The 22,759-nt window shown below is 40.9% G+C and overlaps 1 protein-coding gene across 2 annotated transcripts in view; it reads left to right on the top strand.

The window, feature by feature from the left end:
* Positions 1-6,455: 6,455 nt before the first annotated feature.
* Positions 6,456-22,759, top strand: part of LOC109875909 (EGF-like repeat and discoidin I-like domain-containing protein 3) — a 201,535-nt gene continuing 185,231 nt past the window's right edge. For both annotated transcript variants that reach the window (XM_020468355.2, XM_020468347.2), the window contains exon 1: positions 6,456-6,933. In XM_020468355.2, the coding sequence (XP_020323944.1) occupies positions 6,870-6,933 (64 nt within the window). In that variant the 5' untranslated portion in view covers positions 6,456-6,869. The remainder of the gene's footprint in view (positions 6,934-22,759) is intronic.

Raw genomic sequence — 22,759 nt, 5'->3', positions numbered from 1 at the left:
GCGACCTTTTGCCACATTTCAGGCTTCAAACATAAAGATATAAAACTGTATTTTTTTGTGAAGAATCAACAACAAGTGGGACACAATCATGAAGTGGAACGACATTTATTGGATATTTCAAACTTTTTTAACAAATCAAAAACTGAAAAATTGGGCGTGCAAAATTATTCAGCCCCTTTACTTTCAGTGCAGCAAACTCTCTCCAGAAGTTCAGTGAGGATCTCCGAATGATCCACTGTTGACCTAAATGACTAATGATGATAAATACAATCCACCTGTGTGTAATCAAGTCTCCGTATAAATGCACCTGCACTGTGATAGTCTCAGAGGTCCGTTAAAAGCGCAGAGAGCATCATGAAGAACAAGGAACACACCAGGCAGGTCCGAGATACTGTTGTGAAGAAGTTTAAAGCCGGATTTGGATACAAAAAGATTTCCCAAGCTTTAAACATCCCAAGGAGCACTGTGCAAGCGATAATATTGAAATGGAAGGAGTATCAGACCACTGCAAATCTACCAAGACCTGGCCGTCCCTCTAAACTTTCAGCTCATACAAGGAGAAGACTGATCAGAGATGCAGCCAAGAGGCCCATGATCACTCTGGATGAACTGCAGAGATCTACAGCTGAGGTGGGAGACTCTGTCCATAGGACAACAATCAGTCGTATATTGCACAAATCTGGCCTTTATGGAAGAGTGGCAAGAAGAAAGCCATTTCTTAAAGATATCCATAAAAAGTGTTGTTTAAAGTTTGCCACAAGCCACCTGGGAGACACACCAAACATGTGGAAGAAGGTGCTCTGGTCAGATGAAACCAAAATTGAACTTTTTGGCAACACTGCAAAACATTATGTTTGGCGTAAAAGCAACACAGCTCATCACCCTGAACACACCATCCCCACTGTCAAACATGGTGGTGGTAGCATCATGGTTTGGGCCTGCTTTTCTTCAGCAGGGACAGGGAAGATGGTTAAAATTGATGGGAAGATGGATGGAGCCAAATACAGGACCATTCTGGAAGAAAACCTGATGGAGTCTGCAAAAGACCTGAGACTGGGACGGAGATTTGTCTTCCAACAAGACAATGATCCAAAACATAAAGCAAAATCTACAATGGAATGGTTCAAAAATAAACATATCCAGGTGTTAGAATGGCCAAGTCAAAGTCCAGACCTGAATCCAATCGAGAATCTGTGGAAAGAACTGAAAACTGCTGTTCACAAATGCTCTCCATCCAACCTCACTGAGCTCGAGCTGTTTTGCAAGGAGGAATGGGAAAAAATGTCAGTCTCTCGATGTGCAAAACTGATAGAGACACACCCCAAGCGACTTACAGCTGTAATCACAGCAAAAGGTTGCGCTACAAAGTATTAACTTAAGGGGGCTGAATAATTTTGCACGCCCAAGTTTTCAGTTTTTGATTTGTTAAAAAAGTTTGAAATATCCAATAAATGTCGTTCCACTTCATGATTGTGTCCCACTTGTTGTTGATTCTTCACAAAAAAATACAGTTTTATATCTTTATGTTTGAAGCCTGAAATGTGGCAAAAGGTCGCAAAGTTCAAGGGGGCCGAATACTTTCGCAAGGCACTGTATACTTGAACACGATCGACCATTACTGGAGAGACCTGAAAATAGCTTTGCAGCAATGCTCCCATCAGGAAAATAACCTCACACTCAACGTCAACAAAACTAAGGAGATGATTGTGGACTTCAGGAAACAGCAGAGGGAACACCCCCCTATCCACATCGATGGAACAGTAGTGGAGAGGGTAGTAATTTTTAAGTTCCTCGGCGTACACATCACAGACAAACTGAATTGGTCCACCCACACAGACAGCATCGTGAAGAAGGCGCAGCAGCGCCTCTTCAACCTCAGGAGGCTGAAGAAATTCGGCTTGTCACCAAAAGCACTCACAAACTTCTACAGATGCACAATCGAGAGCATCCTGTCGGGCTGTATCACCGCCTGGTACGGCAACTGCTCCGCCCACAACCGCAAGGCTCTCCAGAGGGTAGTGAGGTCTGCACAACGCATCACCGGGGGCAAACTACCTGCCCTCCAGGACACCTACACCACCCGATGTCACAGGAAGGCCATAAAGATCATCAAGGACAACAACCACCCGAGCCACTGCCTGTTCACCCCGCTATCATCCAGAAGGCGAGGTCAGTACAGGTGCATCAAAGCTGGGACCGAGAGACTGAAAAACAGCTTCTATCTCAAGGCCATCAGACTGTTAAACAGCCACCACTAACATTGAGTGGCTGCTGCCAACACACTGACTCAACTCCAGCCACTTTAATAATGGGAATTGATGTAAAATATATCACTAGCCACTTTAAACAATGCTACTTAATATAATGTTTACATACCCTACATTATTCATCTCATATGTCTACGTATATACTGTACTCTATATCATCTACTGCATCTTTATGTAATACATGTATCACTAGCCACTTTAAACTATGCCACTTTGTTTACATACTCATCTCATATGTATATACTGTACTCGATACCATCTACTGCATCTTGCCTATGCCGCTCGGTACCATCACTCATTCATATATCTTTATGTACATATTCTTTATCCCCTTACACTTGTGTGTATAAGGTAGTAGTTTTGGAATTGTTAGCTAGATTACTCGTTGGTTATTACTGCATTGTCGGAACTAGAAGCACAAGCATTTCGCTACACTCGCATTAACATCTGCTAACCATGTGTATGTGACACTTATTTTTTTTTATTTTTTTTTATTTGACCTGACAGAGCTTGAGAGGATCTGCAGAGAACAATGGGAGAAACTCCCTAAATACAGGTGTGACAAGCTTGTAGCATCATACCCAAGAACACGAGGCTGCAATCTCTGCCAAAGGTGCCTCAACAAAGTACTGAGTAAATGGTATAAGTTCTTATGTAAATATAATATTTCCATTTTTAATTTTTAATACATTTGCAAAAATATCTAAAAACTTTGTTTTTGCTTTGTCATTATGGGGTATTGTGTGTAGGTTGAGGAGGGGGAAAACAATTCAATACATTTTAAAATAAGGCTGTAACGTAAAAAAACATTTGGAAAAGTCAAGGGGTCTGAATAGAGTGCAAAAAAGGTAACTATTTAGTGACTCTTTTTAATCAGGTATTTTGTGATACATAGTTACTAATACACATAGTGAACATGAAGATAGTGAACATGAAGAAAATTGACTCACAAAGGTAAAATCATGCAATGTAAAGTATTTATCTCGTAAACATTTTGCCTCGTTATTGAAGAGATTATCTGTCCTCTAGGTGGTTGGAGGTTCGACTGAGTGCCAAACACTGGTGAGTCTAAGAGCACCATGTTTATAGCCTCTTTGAGGTTCATGAAAATCGCTGATTATGGCAGGGAAAAAATTATTATTTTTGTAAACTTGGTTATTTTTGGTTACCTGGCACTCGCTGAAGTGCTGTTTATTATGAAATGTGAATAGTATTTATGTTAAATGTTTTGCATTGTTTTTCACGCCATGCCTATCACATGATCAATTGCAATTGGTTTTAAATGTGTAATGCTTGCTCCTGCTCTCCCTCTCTGGCACTTGAGGGTGCCAGACTGCCTATCATTACGCACACCTGTCACCATCGTTTCGCGCACCTGCGCTTCATTGGACCCACCTGGACTCCATCACAATGTTCATTGCTCCTCCTATATCTGTCTGTTTCTTTTTTTTTTGATCCCTGTGTCAGCATTAATGTTGTTGTGTGTTCCTGTCCAGACACTGTCCTGTCCTATGTCCATTGGTAATTAAATGTTCACTCCCGGTACCTGCTTCTCTTCCCCAGCATCATTCGTTACAAAATGGTATGTTCCATGGTTGGAAGTATCCTGCTTCCTAATTGGACCTGGTCATTCCTGTTTTGGCTAGACATGAGAAACACTGACATGCTGCAAAGTACAAGGCATGTCCTATCTGAAGGTCCTGAGTATAATGCTTTATTTCTACCGTATTCTTCTCAATGTAACTCCCTGAATAACTGGAACAGATGAATACATAAATCCTGCAAAGTAAATATATAGTATATACAGTTGAAGTCAAAAGTTTACATACATTTAGGTTAGAGTCATTAAAACTCGTTTTTCAACCACTCCACAAATTTCTTGTTAACAAACTGTTCCAAAACCGCCATAAAAAAAGCCAACTGCACATGTGGAGAAAGATCGTACTTTTTGGAGAAATGTCCTCTGGCCTGATGAAACAAAAATAGAACTGTTTGGCCATAATGTCCATCGTTATGTTTGGAGGAAAAAGGGGGAGGCTTGCAAACCGAAGACCACCATCCCAACCAACCGCGAAGCACGGGGGTGGCAGCATCATGTTGTGGGGGTGCTTTGCTGCAGGAGGGACTGGTGCACTTCACAAAAGGAAGGAAAATTATGAGGAAGGAAAATTACGTGGATGTATTGAAGCAGCATCTCAAGACATCAGTCTGGAAGTTAAAGCTTGGTTGCAAATGGGTCTTCCAAATGGACAATGACCCCAAGCATACTTCCAAAGTTGTGGCAAAATGGCTTAAGGACAACAAAGTCAAGGTATTGGAGTGGCCATCACCAAGCCCTGACCTCAATCCTATAGAAAATTTGTGGGCAGAACTGAAAAAGTGTGTGCGAGCAAGGAGGCCTACAAACCCGACTCCAGTTACTGTCAGGAGAAATTGGTCCAAATTCACCAAACTTATTGTAAGAAGCTTGTGGACGGCTACCCGAAGTGTTTGACCCAAGTTAATCAATTTAAAGGCAATACTCCCAAATATGAATTGAGTGTATGTAAACTTCTGACCCACTGGGGATGTGATGAAAGAAATCAAAGCTGAAATAAATTATTCTCTCTACTATTATTCTGACATTTCACATTCTTAAAATAAAGTGGTGATCCTAACTGACCTAAGACAGGACATTTTTACTAGGATTAAATGTCAGGAATTGCGAAAAACTAAGTTTAAATGTATTTGGCTAAGGTGAATTCAAACCTCTGACTTCAACTGAGTGTGTGTGTGTAAATATATATATATATATATATATATATATATATATATATATATATATATATTATAGTAAAGTAAATATGCACTGAGTATACAAAACATTAAGGACACCTGCATTTTCCCTGACATCTGTTGAATTCAGGTGAAGGCTATGATCCCTTATTCATGTCACTTGTTAAATCCACTTCAATCAGTGTAGATGAAGGGGGGGAGACAGGTTAAAGAAGGATTTTTAAGCCTTGAGACAATTAAGACATATATTGTGTATCTGTGGGATTCAAAGAGTGAATGGGCAAGATTAAATATTTAAGTGCCTTTGAACAGGGTATGGTAGTAGGTGACAGGCGCATCGGTTTGAAGAACTGCAAAGCTGCTGGGTTTTTCACACTCAACAGTTTCTCATGTGTATCAAGAATGGTCCACCACCCAAAGGACATCCAGAAAACTTGACACAACTGTGGGAAGCATTGGAGTTAACATAGGCCAACATCCCTGTGGAATGCGTTCATCTCAATATTAGGAAGGTGTTCCTACAGTAATGTTTGGTATACTCAGTGTACAGTAACACAGAGAGATTAATTAGAAAACACTCAAATGAACTCAAACCCTACACCCCAACCACAGCACACCGTTCTGCCACCTCGTTTAGCCCTCCCAAAGTCAGGACTGCTGAGTTCCTGCCCATCTCCCGGAAACGTCTGAAACCCCAGGTCTTGAAAAAGTGTCTTTGAAGAAAAAAAACACTAACAGCCTTGCTTTGTTTGCACTAACACTCGCTTGTGTCTTTTCTTGCCAGCACTGACTTAGCTGAGATCTACTTTTAAACAGGAAAAAAGCCTACTATGACTGTGATTGTGGTTGTCTCACCTAGCCATTTTAAGATGGATGCACTCTGGATCAGAGTATCTGCTAAATGACTCAAATGTAATGCAAATGATATATCTGCCCATAGGCATATGATTTCATGAAGTGTAACTTCTTATATCAGAGAAGACGCTTCTGATGGGAGGAAAGCTCATGAAATCATTTGGATGAATAAGAAAGTCTGCATATTCAAGTGAGGAGACCCCCTGGCGTAAGCATATAAATTCAGAACCAACCCTCTAATAGGAACCTGGACAGAGATGCATGTCAGCTGAGATCTTGAACTGAACTGCTTTCCAGAAGACATTAGCCTAAAATTGGAGCTGGGAGCAGCTAAATGAAGGGACCTGTTTTGTAACAGTGAGCATTGCCAGTTCTCCCAGGGGTCTGGTGGAAGAAACGAGAAGAGGGAGAAGAGTGGCTGATAATATAATCTACATCCCACCCTTCTGAATTTGGCGGTGCTTTGTAGCCATTAGCCTAGCAGTATCAGCACGTGTTGGGAGGAGCTGAGGTTTGTCTCTATCAGTGAGACAGCGCCCCAGTCGGATTGCTGTGACCGACCGTGTACTGCGCTCCTCATCCGCCAGTATTTTCACACATTCGCACACACAGTCTCTGACACTCACGCGCACTTAGAGTGAAACCGTCTACCGGGACCTGCACGCACGCACAATCTATCTTGGCTATCGGATCACATCGCGCATCACTGCGGAGAGGGTAAGGCAGGTAGCGGACCCTTGGCACTGCCACTTGTTTCAACACTCAGCATTCCAGGTAGACTAGTGCGGTACTGTCCGTGACTCTCTTCGGAAAATAAGAGGACTTACCACCGCCAGTCGAAGAGGAGGTACTAGGCTACTACCGTCACAGACTAGCCCTGCGGCTCAGTGAGAGGAAGAACTTTTGTTGTTTTGATTCGTGATTTACTCACATTCCTTAACCTTGGAAGTGAAACCTGCTATTTGAGAGAGGATGGGACCGTTACTCGTATTCATCGTCCTCTGCTTGAGCGCGGCTGTCCCGCATCTTGTGAAAGGTGAGTAGAGGAGCGCAATTTTTGGATGGGGATAGTCGAGAGGAAGTAGGCTATGCTTTATGTCTGGGTTGGTTTCTCTACGTCCAATGACACCCGCTGAAACAGAATAGGCTATATGTGGCAAGAATGAACATTTATTTCCCATCAAAGTGTCATGTTTTAATACGGGATGTGGCAAAATAGTCTAGGCTACTAAATACGCCCTGGTTCTCATGTTATGCAAGAGGTAAACGCAGTAGACATATAGAGTGAGTGTTAACTGAGTTATTTTTCATTTTCCAATAGTGTATGGTAGCCTAATTTATGGAAATAATACCGATATTAAGGAGCATGCACAATAGCTTTGACAGTTATTCAGCAAAGCTTAACGCCCGTTCTGAATCCTCTCCGATCTGAGCGGCTATTCCTCGCGTATCATAACTCTCCTGTAGGCTACTTGGGCACGTTCGTCCACTTTAGTGTTATTCCAGCATCCAAACTGTGCACCGGCGATTGATGAGTGGAAAGAGACATCTGTTACAAAACACCAAAAAGCGTTAATGACGTTCGGATATTGTCTCTCCAGGCCTTCTATACTGGGTACAAGGTAGGGAAGGATGTATTTTATGTTTGTCGTGATTGACATAGTCTATTTTATTGTGGTGTTGAAAACGCCAGCCATGATGTTGAAGTGCTTGAAATGCGTAATTGGTATGCAGTTATGCTTTGCTTATTGGTTGTGTGGTGCATTGGCACAGTAGCCCTGCGTGTCATCAACTATGCCACAAAAGCATACTGAAGTGGAAAAGTACATTTCCACGTTTATAAACACAGTCACTACAGTTATTGTTATTTGTGGTCATTACATTTAATTTGAGTTAATTAAATGAGGGGGGGGCTTTTTTTTTTTTTTACAGCACAAGGGGAGGGTAATGTGAAAATGATTTATGAACCACCCCAGTAATATTTTACAGCAGAATTTTGTTGTTACCAGAATTAAGGGGACAGAAGCTCAGGTTGACCTTTATTGTCATGACTCTTGCCCTGGATGCAGAACAGAGCGATTTCTGCTAAATTGGCCAGCTGCAAAGTCAAAATTGGCCATATTGTACACATTCATGAACATTTATTTTGAAATGGTTAGTAATGTGGTTAAGGTTGGTTTAAAATCCGATTGTATGACTTTGTAGCTGTGCCAGCTAGTGACCAATCTGCAGAGCTGCCTCCAGGGCAAGATAAATTACAATAAATGCCAACCTGAGAAGGAAGCCAGAAAATGACAAATGTCTTCAGCAGATCATAATGTGAAAGCGGATGATGGAACGAGATGTAATCTTGCTTGATAATTTCAGGGAATGTCAAACCGTTGCTTTTACTCCCTATTATAACAGTAGTTGCAATGCGAAACCCATATTAGGCTACCCATGACCTCAAAACATCTCAAAGCGGTAGGCTAGGCAAACTGGGATCTCACTTGAACAGTCTACCACTGAGATTGTTGCGTGTTAAACTCTGCTGTGTTGAATAGCATTTAAATAACTGAAGATTTTTTGAATGAAAATGAGTCATCAACATTGAGACATTATGATTTAGAAATCAACAGTTATCTTGTGCAATTATGGTGACCATAGAAGTCTGCATATCGCATAATGTTTTACATTAGTAATTTGGCAGCCAATTACCCTCCTTTGATCTGTGCAGCTGTTGTTGAAGAGTGAAATGAGGATAGTGTGTTGACACAGCAGTTAGCCTACTGTAAGTCAGGTCAGAAGATTTTACTTCTGGTGGATAAAAGACTTACTCTAGGTGACACATGGCTACATTTATTAAAGGTGCAATATGTAGAAAAAATAACAGCAAAGTAGTTGTTTTTCTGTTGACATTCATTTGGATACAACCATAACAATGATAATGCCTGATTTTGCCTGGCATAGCTAGAAACGTTTGCCTCTCATCAGGACACTCGACACTGTTCATTACAAGTAGATCGCACTGCATATCAAACACTAGACGAGAAGCTAGCTAAATAGTTTGTTGCTAGCAAACCTGCCAATATGACAACCAAATTCAAAAATATTAGTTGCTGAAAACAGCTAGTCAAACTACACACGTGGGAGGATTTGACAGCATAGTGCCATTTGCATCATGACTGCAACAGTAGGGACTGTATAGATTCATGTTCATCACACCACGTTAGGTCATCAGTCTCTGCAAAAACAAATCAATGCTAGATAGCTACGTTTTTCCTCATTGGATCTGCGTTTGTTGGTTTAGCTTTCTGTACCCTTGTAGCAAGTATTGTCTGCATGTGTAGACGCTTGTTGCGTCATGATTGCAAGGTGTCACAATATATTTCCCAACTGTCCCGATATCCTTTCCAACTGCCCCGGTATCTGGTTTTAATGTCTATTCTAAAATGCTAGACAATCAGAAACAAGTATTCAACAATGCTGTGGTATATAGTGCATTCTGAAAGAATTCAGACCCCTTGACCTTTGTCACATTTTGTTACGTTTACATCCTTATTCTAAAATTGATTAAAATCATTTTTCCCTCATCAATTTAGACACAATACCCATAATGACAAAGTGAAAACAGATTTTTTTTAAATGTTTGCAAATGTATAAAACATGTAAAGAAGATACCTTCTTTGTGTAAATATTCAGACCCTTTGCTATGAGACTCAGAATAGAGCTCATGTGCATTCTGTTTCCATTGATCTTGAGATGTTTCTACAACTTGATTGGACTCCACCTGTGGTAAATTCAATTGTTGGACATGATTTGGGAAGGCTCACACCTGTCTACATAAGGTCCCGCAGTTGACAGTGCATGTCAGAACAAAAACCAAGCCATTAGGTCAAAGGAATTGTCCGTAGATCTCAGAGACAGGATTGTGTCAAGGCACAGATCTGGGGAAGGGTATTCTGCAGCTTTCAAGGTCCCCAAGAACACAGTGGCCTTCATTCTTAAATGGAAGAAGTTTGGAACCACCAAGACTCTTCCTAGAGCTGTCCACCTGGCCAAACTGAGCAATTGGGGGAGAAGGGACTTGTTCAGAGAGGTAACCAAGAACCCAATGGTCACTCTGACAGAGCTCTAGAGTTCCTCTGTGGAGATGGGAGAAACTTCTAGAAGGACAACCATCTCTGCAGCACTCCACCAATTATACCTTTATGGTAGAGTGGTCAGACGGAAGCCACACCTCAGAAAAAGGCACATGATACCCCTCTTGGTGTCTGTCAAAAAGACTCTCTGACCATGAGAAACAAGTTTCTCTGGTCTGATGAAACCAATATTGTACTCTTTGGCCTGAATGCCAAGTGTCACATCTGCAGGAAACCTGGCACCATCCCTATGGTGAAGCATGGTGGTGGCAGCATCATTCTGTGGAAATGTTTTTCAGCAGCAGGGACTGGGAGACTAGTCAGGATCAAGGGAAAGATGAAGGGATCAAAGTAAAGAGAGACCCTTGATGAAAACCTGCTCCAGAACGCTGAATATCTCAGACTGGTGCGAAGGTTTTACCTTCCAACAAGACAACGACCCTAAGCACACAGCCAAGACAACGCAGGAGTGGCTTCGGGAGACATCTCTGAATGTCCTTGAGTGGCCCAGCCTTAGCCCGGACTTGAAGCTGATCGAACCTCTCTGGAGAGAACTGAAAATAGCTTTGCAGCAATGCTACCCATCCAACCTGACAGAGCTTGAGAGGATCTTCAGAGAAGAATGGGAGAAACTCCCTAAATGTATGTGTGCCAAGCTTGTAGCATCATATCCAAGAACACATGAGGCTGTAATCGGTGCAAAAGATGCTTCAACAAAGTACTGAGTAAATGGTATGAATACTTATGTAAATGTCATATTTCCTTTTTTATTTTTATAAATTTGCAAAAATGTCTAAAAGCCTATTTTTGCTATGTCATTATAGGGTACTGTCACGGATCCCTCCTGAACTTTCATTACGCACAGCTGGCCCCTATTCCCAGTGATTAGTAATTGTATAAGTGTGCCCTGTGTTTTTGTTATGTGTTTGTTTGGTCTACTTCCCCGTGCCCTTACACGGCATGCCGTAATTTGGGTGAAATAAAAACCCATATTACACATTCCTGCGCTTGTCTCCCTATCATTCATACCTACGTGACAGAATAATCGACCATTAAGGGAGACAGCGGGAATGGCCCGTCCGACGACGCTGAAACTGGTCCGTCCGGCGCCGCCACAACTTCGGCAGCTGCAACTGGGCCGTCCGACATCGCCAGGACCGGTCTGTCCGATGCTACTGGTCCGTCCGACGCCACCACAACTTCGGCAGCTGCAACTGGGCCGTCCGACATCGCCAGGACCGGTCTGTCCGATGCTACTGGTCCGTCCGACGCCACCACAACTTCGGCAGAGGCAACTGGGCCGTCCGACATCGCCAGAACCGGTCTGTCCGATGCTACTGGTCCGTCCGACGCCGCCACAACTTCGGCAGAGGCAACTCTCCCGTCCGACGACAATACAACTTCGGCAGCTGCTTCAGGTCCTGATCGACCCACACTGCGTTTCTGTGATCATCCTCGAGGCCGGTGTTGTTGCGCTGCTTGTGCAGCACGTCGGGGGATACTGCCACAGATCCCTCCGGAACATTCATTACACACACCTGGCCCCTAATCCCAGTGATTAGTAATTGTATAAATGTGTCCTTGGTTTACCAAGGTCATGTGAGTATCTGTGCTGTGTGTTTTGGCTTTCGTGCCATTGTGGATTGCGCAGATGATTATGGGTCTCGTTCCGTGTGTTAATCATTGTGCGCTTGTGTTATTTATTCAAGGTACTCCTCGCTCTTTTGTTTGGGTTTCATCCCTGTGTTTTGTATTGTGTTTGTTTGGTCTTCGTCCCCGTGCCATTTACACGGCACGCCGTAATTTGGGTGTACTAAAAATCCCTATTACATATTCCTGCGCCTGTCTCCTGACCCTTTATGCCAGCGTGACAGGTATTTTGTGTAGATTGATGAGGGGGAAAACAATTCAATCCATTTAAAAAAAGGTTGTAATGTAACAAAATGTGGAAAAAGTCAAGGGATCTGAATTCTTTCCAAAGGCACTGTAATGTATTTTAAGCTGTTTGAAGCTGGCGTACAAAGTAAACAATTCAAAAACAAGCATAGAAATAGCGCACATAGAACATATCTACCACTTCTTAGACTTGCTTTCAATGCTTATGACATATAAACATGTTTTTAAGTAATGCACATACAAGTAATCAATTACATCCATCATGAAAACATATTGATATGCAGTGGTGTAAGGTAAAAATACTTTAAAGTACTTGGGGGTATCTGTAATTTCCTTTACTATTACATTTTTTGACAACTTTTACTTTTAGTTCACTACATTTCTAAAGAAAATATTCTACTTTTTACTCCATACATTTTCCCTGACACCAAAAAGTACTCGTTACATTTTGAATGCTTAGCAGGACAGGAAAATGGTCTAATTCAAGCACTTATCGAGAGAACATCCCTGGTCATCCCTACTGCCTCTGGCCTGGCTCACTAAACACAAATGCATATTTTGTAAATAATGTCTGAGTGTTCCCCTGGCTATCCATACATTTTAAAAACAAGAAAATGATGTTGTCTGCTTTGCTTAATATAATTAATTTTAAGTGATTTATACTTTTTCTTTTGATACTTAAGTATATTTGAGCAATTACATTTACTTTTGATACTTAAGTATATTTTTAACCGAATACTTTTAGACTTTTACTCAAGTAGTATTTTACTGTCTGACTTTCCCCTTTACTTGAGTAACTTTCTATTAAAGTATCTATACTTTTATGACAATTGGGTACTTTTCCCCCCACTATTGATATGTCTACTTCTTCTGTGTGTATAATTTGGTTAAATAAAGTGCATTTGCCAATTTTCAAACAGGTATAGGATCTTAATTTAATCACTCTTTTGTTGTTGAGAAATTTCCTGCACCGCAGGAAATGTAGATAAGCTTTGTGATTTACATAAGTTCACTGAAAACCTGCGTTAATTAACATATGGTTATATTAACAGTGTTGAACTTTTAATGTAGTTACATTTTGGCCAGCTAATAGCCAGACCACCGATCAAGCAACATTATGGACTAAACATTAAAATCATGTTGCTGCAGGATTCCTTTTGCTGCCACGATAGTGGTCAAATTAAGATCCTACACCTGTAAATGGGTAATGTATTCCTCTGTCTCTAGTTATTTGGCAACACGTTAGTTAGCCTCAGGAGTCAGCCTTGTCAGGCAGGTCTAAGCCTCTCCTGTCGGGCTGTGCTTAGAGCAGTAGTAGTAAGACTGCTGGGGCCCTAAGTCTCACTGTGTCGGCTCCCAGTGTCAAGACATAATACTCCTTCCTAGTATCTGCACAATGCACGCACAGCCAAGGTACATTGGGTCTATTTTGTTTCAAGGCTCAGTCAGTTAAAAATATATCCAGAGCGAGGCATTCAATTAATCATATTCATCTTTTATTCTTGAAAATGTAGTGGGATCTGTTTGTGGCTTTAAGCTCATCCAGGGATAATGGTGTACTGGGTAGGGGTTGGGGGGTTGGGAGTGGGGTGAGTTGATTTCCCACAATGATATCCCCTTCGCAAACTCTGAGGGCATAATATCTACAAATATGTGGTCATAACGGTTGTTCCAGCTGGTATTACATCACATGTTCAGTCAGATGAGAGTCAGTATGAGCAAGTAAACTTTGTTAGCAGCAGTAAAATCTTTTAGCAGCAGTAAATTCATATTTTTTTACTGGAGCTAAGAGGACAGTGGGTGGTCCACAAGGCTTACTGCAGGAAAAAACGGTCACAGAGCCGATCACAAATCAATCGCATCTCCCCTGAATTCTCACACAATGATCCCTACTTCAAGTGTCTAATCCCACTCGAGAATTTGCTCCAATTGGATTTTAGTGTCTCAAATCCTCTGAAGCAATATTTTCCCAGTTATATTCTCCCCCTCACCCCTCTGTATTGCCCAAGGTAGCAGGTGTCTGTGGAGATAGTTTCTATCAAACACTCCATTGAGTATTTGAGAGTGTCACATGGCCGCTCTGTCTGCAGTAACATATGGTTTGGTTCCCAAGGCTGATTCTCACCTATTGTCCGCACACTTGCCTGTGTCCACCTCATGACTAAGGGCAGTGGTGTGAAGTACTTAAATAAAAATACTTGAAGTAGTTTTTGGGGGGTATCTTTACTTTACTTTGCCATTTATATTTTTGACAACTTTTACTTTAACTACACTACATTCTTAAAGAAAATAACCCAAAAGTACTCGTTACATTTTGAAAGCTTAGCAGGACAGGAAAATGGTCCAATTCACACAATTATCAAGAGAACGTGCCCCGGTCATCCCTACTGCCTCTGATCTGGAGGACTCGCTAAACACAAAAGCTTAATTTGAAAATTATGTCTGCGTGTTGTAGTGGCTAACCGTAACAAACATCTGGCTTGATTAATATTAGCAATTTGAAATGATTTATACTTGTACTTTTGATACTTAAGTATATTTAAAACCAAATACTTTTAGACTTTAAATCACATTTATTCTTCTTCTCAAGTAGTATTTTACTGGGTGAAGGTATCTTTACTTTCACTCAAGTATGACAATTGTGTACTTTTCTCACCATTGACACACACATCACTTTCAGAAGTGACACCTCTTTCTATGGAACCACAAGAGATGTAAGCTAAGTGTAACCTTAATTCTGACAAGCTTTATTGTCTCTATGTCATGACAAGATTATGAAGCTTTATTCATTATTCCCATCCATACGTATGTGACCTGTCATAGCTTTGTGGCTAGTGCACTATTCTCAAAACCTTCTAGATGTATTGTATTTTAGAGCAGACTTGGCTGTTCTTCATTTTTGAGCATAATTGCAGTAGGATATCCAAAACCTAAAATCAGTGTAGAAACAAATCACTGATATTAGTGCAAGATGGTTTGTGATAATTCTTAAGAACAACAGACAAAACCTTATATTTTTAATATGCAGTGTCTTAGACGATTCAAATATAATTTATATCGCTGAACCAAGGACAGCCTTGGTTAGCTTTGAATTTGATGATTTGAAGTCAACTGAAACTGATTCCCTCAAAGGAAATATGAAAAAGCGGACCCCATAATAAAATAGGGTTTGGTTTACGTTACGAAGCAGCATGTTAGTAAAACACGTGAGTCCTAAATGCATGCAGATGATAGCTATCTATCTGAACGGCCATTCTATACATCCACCATTCCTCATCTGAAGGTTTTGGCTTATGTTAAGGTCACTTTTAATAATGTAGCCTTGCAATCTACCCCATTGCCCTTCACTCTCCCTGTAAATGGCATGGTCTTCAATCAATGGAGAGTGGTTAAACTCTGAGATCATCAGTCGCGATAACTGTGAAAATCCTGGGTGCTCATTGGACGACAATCCAAGCAAATGGAAATGCAACACATAGACACAGGGGTGAAACAGGAGTGATTATTTTCACAATACCCTCTACTCTTGATGAAGTGTCATAGGCCAGACTCATTGTTCTCTTTTATTCCTTACGTGGCATTGTCAGTGCAGATGCTGTTTAGTCATAATAATATTTGGAGGGGAGTTCATTTTTCTCCTGTGCTGATAGGCTAATGGCTATTGTGGTATGTGTCTTTACTGTGAACTTGTATGTGTTGTACTAATCGGCTCTCAATCCGGAGTTATTCGGAGAGCATTAGGTGGTAAAATAATATGGTTAAATGTGCTAGGGTCAAAGGGTTACTCTGTCTAGGTCACAGGGAGTGGCTTTGTAGTAAAAGTTCAGTTGAAACTGAAATGAAAATAAATGTTGAGACTATAATGCAAAGACCAAATCAGAGACCACTAGATGTCCTAAGATTTACAGCACGTTTTAGAATTAGAATAACACAGAGGCTTTAGGACTGTTAGTGAGATTAAAGTTGGACAGGCACTGTAAGGAGAGAAATGATGCCGAGAGCTTTGGATGAGATTTATATTTTATCTGTTCAAAAGAAACCTGAGCCAGATGTTTTCTATAATTAAGCGCAGGCCCTTTAATCTCTATTTAACCTCTATTAGGGTCACATATGATTGTTTTGGTGTTTTTCAGGGCAAGACCTTATTCACATTTTATCACTGATTGAATCAAGGAGTGTTCCTCAAAACAGTGATGCCATTTTTGGTCACGTCTTAGAATAAACGTTCAAGACAACAGAGTAGTCTCGGGTCAAGCCACGGATGTACAGATTTTGTTGGCCTGATATACACTACCATTCAACAATTTGGGGTCACTTAGAAATGTCCTTGTTGTTGAAAGAAAAGCACATTTTTGTCCATTAAAATAGCAAAAATTGAGTGTAGACATTGCTAATGTTGTAAATAACTATTGTAGCTGGAAACGGCAGATTTTTGATGGAATATCTACATAGGTGTACAGAGGCCAATTATCAGCAACCATCACTCCTGTGTTCCAATGGACAATAGCTAATCCAAGTGTATCATTTTAAAAGGCTAATTGATCATTAAAAAACCCTTTTGCAATTATGTTAGCACAGCTGAAAACTGCTGTTCTGATTAAAGAAGGAATAAAACTGGCCTTTAGACTAGTTGAGTATCTGGAGCATCAGCATTTGTGGGTTTGATTACAGGTTCAAAATGGCCAGAAACAAAGACCTTTCTTCTGAAACTCGTCAGCCTATTCTTGTTCTGAGAAATTTAGGCTATTCCATGCGAGAAATAGCCAAGAAACTGAAGATCTTGTACAACACTGTGTACTACTTCCTTCACAGAACAGCGCAAACTGTCTCTAACCAGAATAGAAAGAAGAGTGGGAGGCCCCGGTGCACAACTGAGCAGGAGGACAAATATATTAGAGTGTCTAGTTTGAGAAACAGACGCCTCACAAGTCCTCAACTGACAGCTTTATTAAATAGTACCTGTAAAACACCAGTCTCAATGTAAACAGAGAAGAGGCGACCTGGCCTTCTAGGCAGAGTTATTCTGTCCAGTGTCTGTGTTCTTTTGCCCATCTTAATCTTTTCTTCTTATAGGCCAGTCTGAGATATGGCTTTTTCTTTGCGACTCTGCCTAGAAGGTCAGCATCGCAGAGTTGCCTCTTCACTGTTGACGTTGAGATTGGTGTTTTGTGGGTACTATTTAATGAAGCTGCCAGTTGAGGACTTTTTTTCTGTTTCTCATACTAGACACTCTAATGTACTTGTTATCTTGCTCAGTTGTACACTGGGGCCTCCCACGCCTCTTTCAAAATAGTTTTGTTCATCTATGCATAGTGACTTGAACTATACCTACATGTACATATTACCTCAATTAGCCCGACTAACTGGGGCCCCCGCACATTGACTCTGTACCAGTACCACCTGTATAAAGCCTCGCTACTGTTATTTTCACTGTTATTTTACATTTTTTTTATAAATGTTTTGGGTGTTTTTTCCTTCTTATTATTTTTTTTCGCCACTTATCTATTGTTTACCGAATACCTTTTTTTTACTTAAAAATTGCACTGTTGGTTAGGGCTTATAATTAAGCATTTCACTGTAAGGTGACATGTTGTATTCGGCACGAGTGACAAATAAACGTTGATTTGATTTGAAGATGTGTCCTACCTCCAATTATATAGTAGTAGTAGTAGTAGTAGTACACGGGGGTTAAGTTTCCTTTAGTCAAAATATGATTGCAGGTTAATAAATATAGCTCTAATTGCTCTGATAAAATCTCTCCATGAGAGAATGGAACACCACTGCATTTTCAATAAGCCCGATCTTCTTATTCTGGATCAAATGGGAGGTGGCTTAAGATCTTACCTCCGACACACCCCAGGAGATAGGAGAGGCTAATTTTAATTCTGGAAGGGTACACTCCAAATCATGGACTTCCTTACACCTTTTTGTTCTCTTGCAGGATGAATATGTACTTGGATTCAAGTACAAAATGGAACAATGCTAACTGTGCAGGGGGAAAAAAGAAAACGTAAAGGCACAGTAATGCGAACTGTATTTAACTCTCTCCTCAGAGTAATAATGTTTAATAATTGAACTCTCTCTCTCCTCAGAGTAATAATGTTTTTATTTACTTTAACCGTAAACTGCAGGTTTGATTAAACAAACAGGGACCTTAGTTTTTCTAAGACTTTGGGTCTAGCAACCACTGAGAACCACGTGAATTATTGAAGAGGTACTTTAACCTGCAGAGGTGAGCATTTCTGAGTCATTTCTCTCTCTCTCTCTCTCTCTCTCTCTCTCTCTCTCTCTCTCTCTCTCTCTCTCTCTCTCTCTCACACTCTCTCACTCTCTCTCTCTCTCTCTCTCTCTCTCTCTCTCTCTCTCTCTCTCTCACACTCTCTCACTCTCTCTCTCTCTCTCTCTCTCTCTCTCTCTCTCTCTCTCTCCCTTAGTCAGCACTCCCAGCGTGATGTTGTTAGGCACGTTAACTGCATTAGGCACATGCAATATCCCAAGATTTGTCTGTGCATTTCATCCGATTCTCAGACTCATCAGCTCTCCCAGAGTTCACAGCATTTTCCCTGCTCTGTTAACTTTTATTTAATTGAATGTGCCAGAGCCTGTGTGTGCGTGTGTGTTTTTGCATCTGTGTCTGTGTGCGTGCTTATCCATCATTTGATAGTGTGGGTGTGTGCAGTTCATTTGTGTGTGTACAGTACAAGTGTGTGTGTGTGTGTGTGTGTGTGTGTGTGTGTGTGTGTGTGTGTGTGTGTGTGTGTGTGTGTGTGTGTGTGTGTGTGTGTGTGTGTGTGTGTGTGTGTGTGTGTGCGTGTTCATCTGTATGTGTTTGTGAATATTAACTATGTGGGCTGCTCGCATATGTTTTTAACTCTGATACTTTGAGAGCTAACCCAGAAATGTCATCGCTAAAATGAAGAGCTATTCCAGGAAGGGTTCCTCTTGTGTTTTGCTCAGACACTGACTGTAGAGCCAAAAGCTTCAGTCATCCCACCACTCAACCAGCATGTCAACACACTGATATGTTTCACCATACAGCCTATTATAGACTAATAGCCTCTTCACTATAGGTGCTGTGTATGGTAGTCCTTTTTTTGTGTTAAGAAGGATCCCAACTATGGGATATGATGACTGTTGGAATAATATTGTTGTGTATGAGTACGTGAGCCAGTGTGTGCCATAAGAATAGCTCAGACAAGGCAAGAGAGACAAATGGGGTTTATTATTTGGGGTTATTTGGAGCGAAAGATGATCCTTGAAAAAATATCTAGTGAGAACGGAGGTACGATTTAGTTATGTGAAATATCACCAGTGCAGCTGTTTTAGATTACCCTTGGGGTGTTGGCTCAGATAGAGACCAGCTCAAACAATGTGTGGAAGGTATCTGCAAGTGTACGTTGCCGTTGCGCTGCAGTCCCTCACTCTTCAACCTAAAGAACATCAACACCAGATGATGGGAGAGGTTAGGGTCGGTGATGGCGGATGGTTAGTGGAAAAATGCTTGTTCCTTCGGCTCTGGAGGCAGAGCATTGATCTAATAGGCCTGGGTTGCAGCCTCTTGCACCAGCACAGTAAATAAGAAGGATGCTTAAAGGGGCAATCTGCTGTTGATTCATCCAGTTTTGGACTTCTGAATTAATGAAATGTAACAATTGATTCTTGAAGAACATAACTTAGAAATGCCCCATAAGCCTAGTTCAACTGTCATATCCAATCAGAACCCAAAACATAGGCTTGTTTTTTAAAGAAAGTAAATATAAACATACACTACGTAGCCCACCAGAGTCAACGGATGCACCTGTGTGTCAATCTAAGTTACATAATAAAAAAATCCCCATCAAAGTCCATCAGTTTAAGCTAGAGATATCCATTTTTGTTGCATTGAATGTGTCTCTAAACACTGCAGCCGCCAGTATCGCACTTCCGCATCTGCAGTGAAAGGTGGCAGAGCTAGATCAGTGTTTGTCAGACCGTGAGACATCTTGAAAATGGGTCTTCTCATGTCAATGTCTGTAGCGTCCGAACGGTCTGACCTACTAACTATTATGACCACTATGGAAAGGGCAGACTCAGGAACACGACGGTGTTCTCCGTTTTGCTACGACCCCCACAAGTGTCAGGATATCAAGAAGCTGATTAAATAGCATGCTAATTACACAGGTGCACCTTATGCTGGGGACAATAAAAGGCCACTCTAAAAGGTGAAGTTTTGTCACACAACACAATGCCACAGATAGTTCAAGTTTTGAGGTAGCGTGCAATTGGCATGCTGACTGCAGGAATGTCTACCAGAGCTGTTACCAGAGAATTTGTTAATTTCAATATCATAAGCCGTCTCAATTTGTTTTTGAGAATTTGGCTCACAACCGCAGACCACGTGTATGGTGTCGTGTGGGCGAGCGGATTGCGATGTCAACATTGTGAACAGAGTACCCCATGATGGCGGTGGGGTTATGGTATGGGCGGGTGGGCATAAACTATGGACAACAAACACAATTGCATTTTATCGATAGCAATTTGAATTTACAAAAATACAGTGATGAGATCCTCAGTCCCATTTTTTTTAAGGTATCTGTAACCAACAGATACAAATCATGTGAAATCCATAGTTTAGGGCCTAATGAATTCATTTCAAATGACTGATTTCCTCATATGAACTGTAACTCAGTAAAATCAATAAAATTGTTGCATGTTGTGTTTTTGTTCAGTATATATGCATTTCCGAAGTTTTTGTTTTTATATGTCCTAGATTTAGGACAGACACTTTAAAACCTTGTTTCTTATGATACATTTTTTGACGGTCCTTTTTGCCATTTATTAATGTGTTATTCAATGTGTTTATATGGGCTTTATAAAATTATACCAGAGCGGGTCCTTAAAATTCAAAATCAAATGGCTACATGATCATTTTAAAACATATTCCATATGTCAGATTAGCACCTCCACCACCCCTCACCCATTGTCATAGACTAAAGAATTAAAACTATAATTTTAATATCATGGATGGTCAGTCCTTGCATCCATAGCTCTGTCTATGAATTTGAGTGTATACATTTTTCCAGCCATATCCCTCAGCTTTTTACTGACACAGGGGTGGGGAGACACATTGTTGTTGTTTCACCTACTGATTGTCACTTTAAATTCAGAAGGGAGTTTGGGTTTGAGGAATGAGATTTTCTCTCCTCTGAGTTTTTTTTCATTTGAAACATTTCCCTGCTGCTTAGAAGGCACCTGGTCTCCCTGTAGAGTGTGGTCAATGTCTCATCCCTCTCTCCCATGATTTAGACCAGTGGTTCCCATCTCCGGACCTACAGTACCCCAAAATGTGTGTTGTAACCCCAGACAAAAACACCTGATTCAACTTGTCAATGGCTTGATGATTAGTTGACAAGTAGAATCAGGGGTGCTTGTCCGGAGCCACAACACAAATATGTACTGTTAGGGATACTCGTGGACCGGAGTTGGGAAACACTGATTGTAGAAACTGGTTTTCAAATGTCATGTTGTCTTTTATTGTAAAGGTATTCTATGTCAATTATATTATGCCTAACACCGCACATAAATATTGGACCATTTTGAAAGTGGAATGTGCATAGAATGTGGAATAGCTTAGGGCTGTGGTCTGTCGGGTGTGTGTGTGTGTGTGTGTGTCTCTAGAAATTTGCATCTAGTGATGAATGGACAAAGCTATTTTTCAAGTGAACAACCATTCCATTGAGTGTATCTGTGTCTTGCTGTGTTTTTTATCTACATACCTTTCTTATGTTGTGTAGTGGGGGAGTGACTGACATTTATCATGGAATCGAAAGAATGGGAAAAAACTACACATACTTACCCCCCTTTGTTTGTTTGCATGGCATAGTAAAATAACATGAACCAAGCTATTTCTATTTGAAATGGTTATATTCTGGATACATTTTCAGTTACAGTTTTCAGTTGTATTACCGACTCAGATATTATGTGGCTTTAATGTCTGATACTCTCTAAACATGCCAAAGGCTGTGGTGGGTTGTGTCCAGACATCAGCTAACCGCTAACCACACCAGACATTCCTCAAATGTGTGTGTGTTTTAAAGTGTTGGTGATAGTAAGTAAGCTTGCACAATCTGCCTGTTTTGTAACTGCACGGGGACTTTTATGAGACCAGAAGACTTAGCTAACATTTATTTTATGATGGCACAATACATTTGCAGAACTTCTTCCCAGTTGCAGGGAAAGGCGATAGGTTGATGTCACTGTATCTTTAGCTTTAGCTCATGCTTCCCTTTAGTGTGCACCTCCAGTCCCCAAGGCAGCCTGTGTACAGTGCTTGAGCAGCCATGTTGATTTGTTCATATTGGCCCCCTTGCAGGGAGGACATTGTTGATCTGGGCTGGCAGGATGCCAGGGTTAATCAGGGAGAGTTGTCTGTACACACTGGGCATCCGCACCATAGCTAAAGGCCCCAAGCTGCTGGCCAGACCAGCATGTAATCCATGGGTCAAGATGTGGGGGTTCAGCTGGTTATTTCATGAGAATGTATGCCCTTTTATCCCCCTGAGATTTTAATCAAAATGTACATTTTTAGGTTGACGTACCATACAACACCATAAATATTGAGCACAATAATGTCACACCAAAAGCAAAACGATGCACCAAAGCTGTGAGGCGCTTGGATCTTAATGTTCTCACTCCTTTGTTGCTGAGAATTTTCCTGCTCATCAGGAAATGCAAACGTGTAGTGCATTTGAGTTTTAAAATGGCTTCTAAAGTTTGTAATTTCCACTACAAAATTGTTCATTAATTATAATCTACATAATAATTCACATTTCCTGTTGCTGCAGGATTATTTTCCTGCTGTAGCAA

The sequence above is a fragment of the Oncorhynchus kisutch genome, linkage group LG3 (assembly GCF_002021735.2).
Source record: "Oncorhynchus kisutch isolate 150728-3 linkage group LG3, Okis_V2, whole genome shotgun sequence".
NCBI classification, from domain to species: Eukaryota; Metazoa; Chordata; class Actinopteri; order Salmoniformes; family Salmonidae; genus Oncorhynchus; species Oncorhynchus kisutch.
This window is presented reverse-complemented; position numbering and strand designations above follow the sequence as displayed.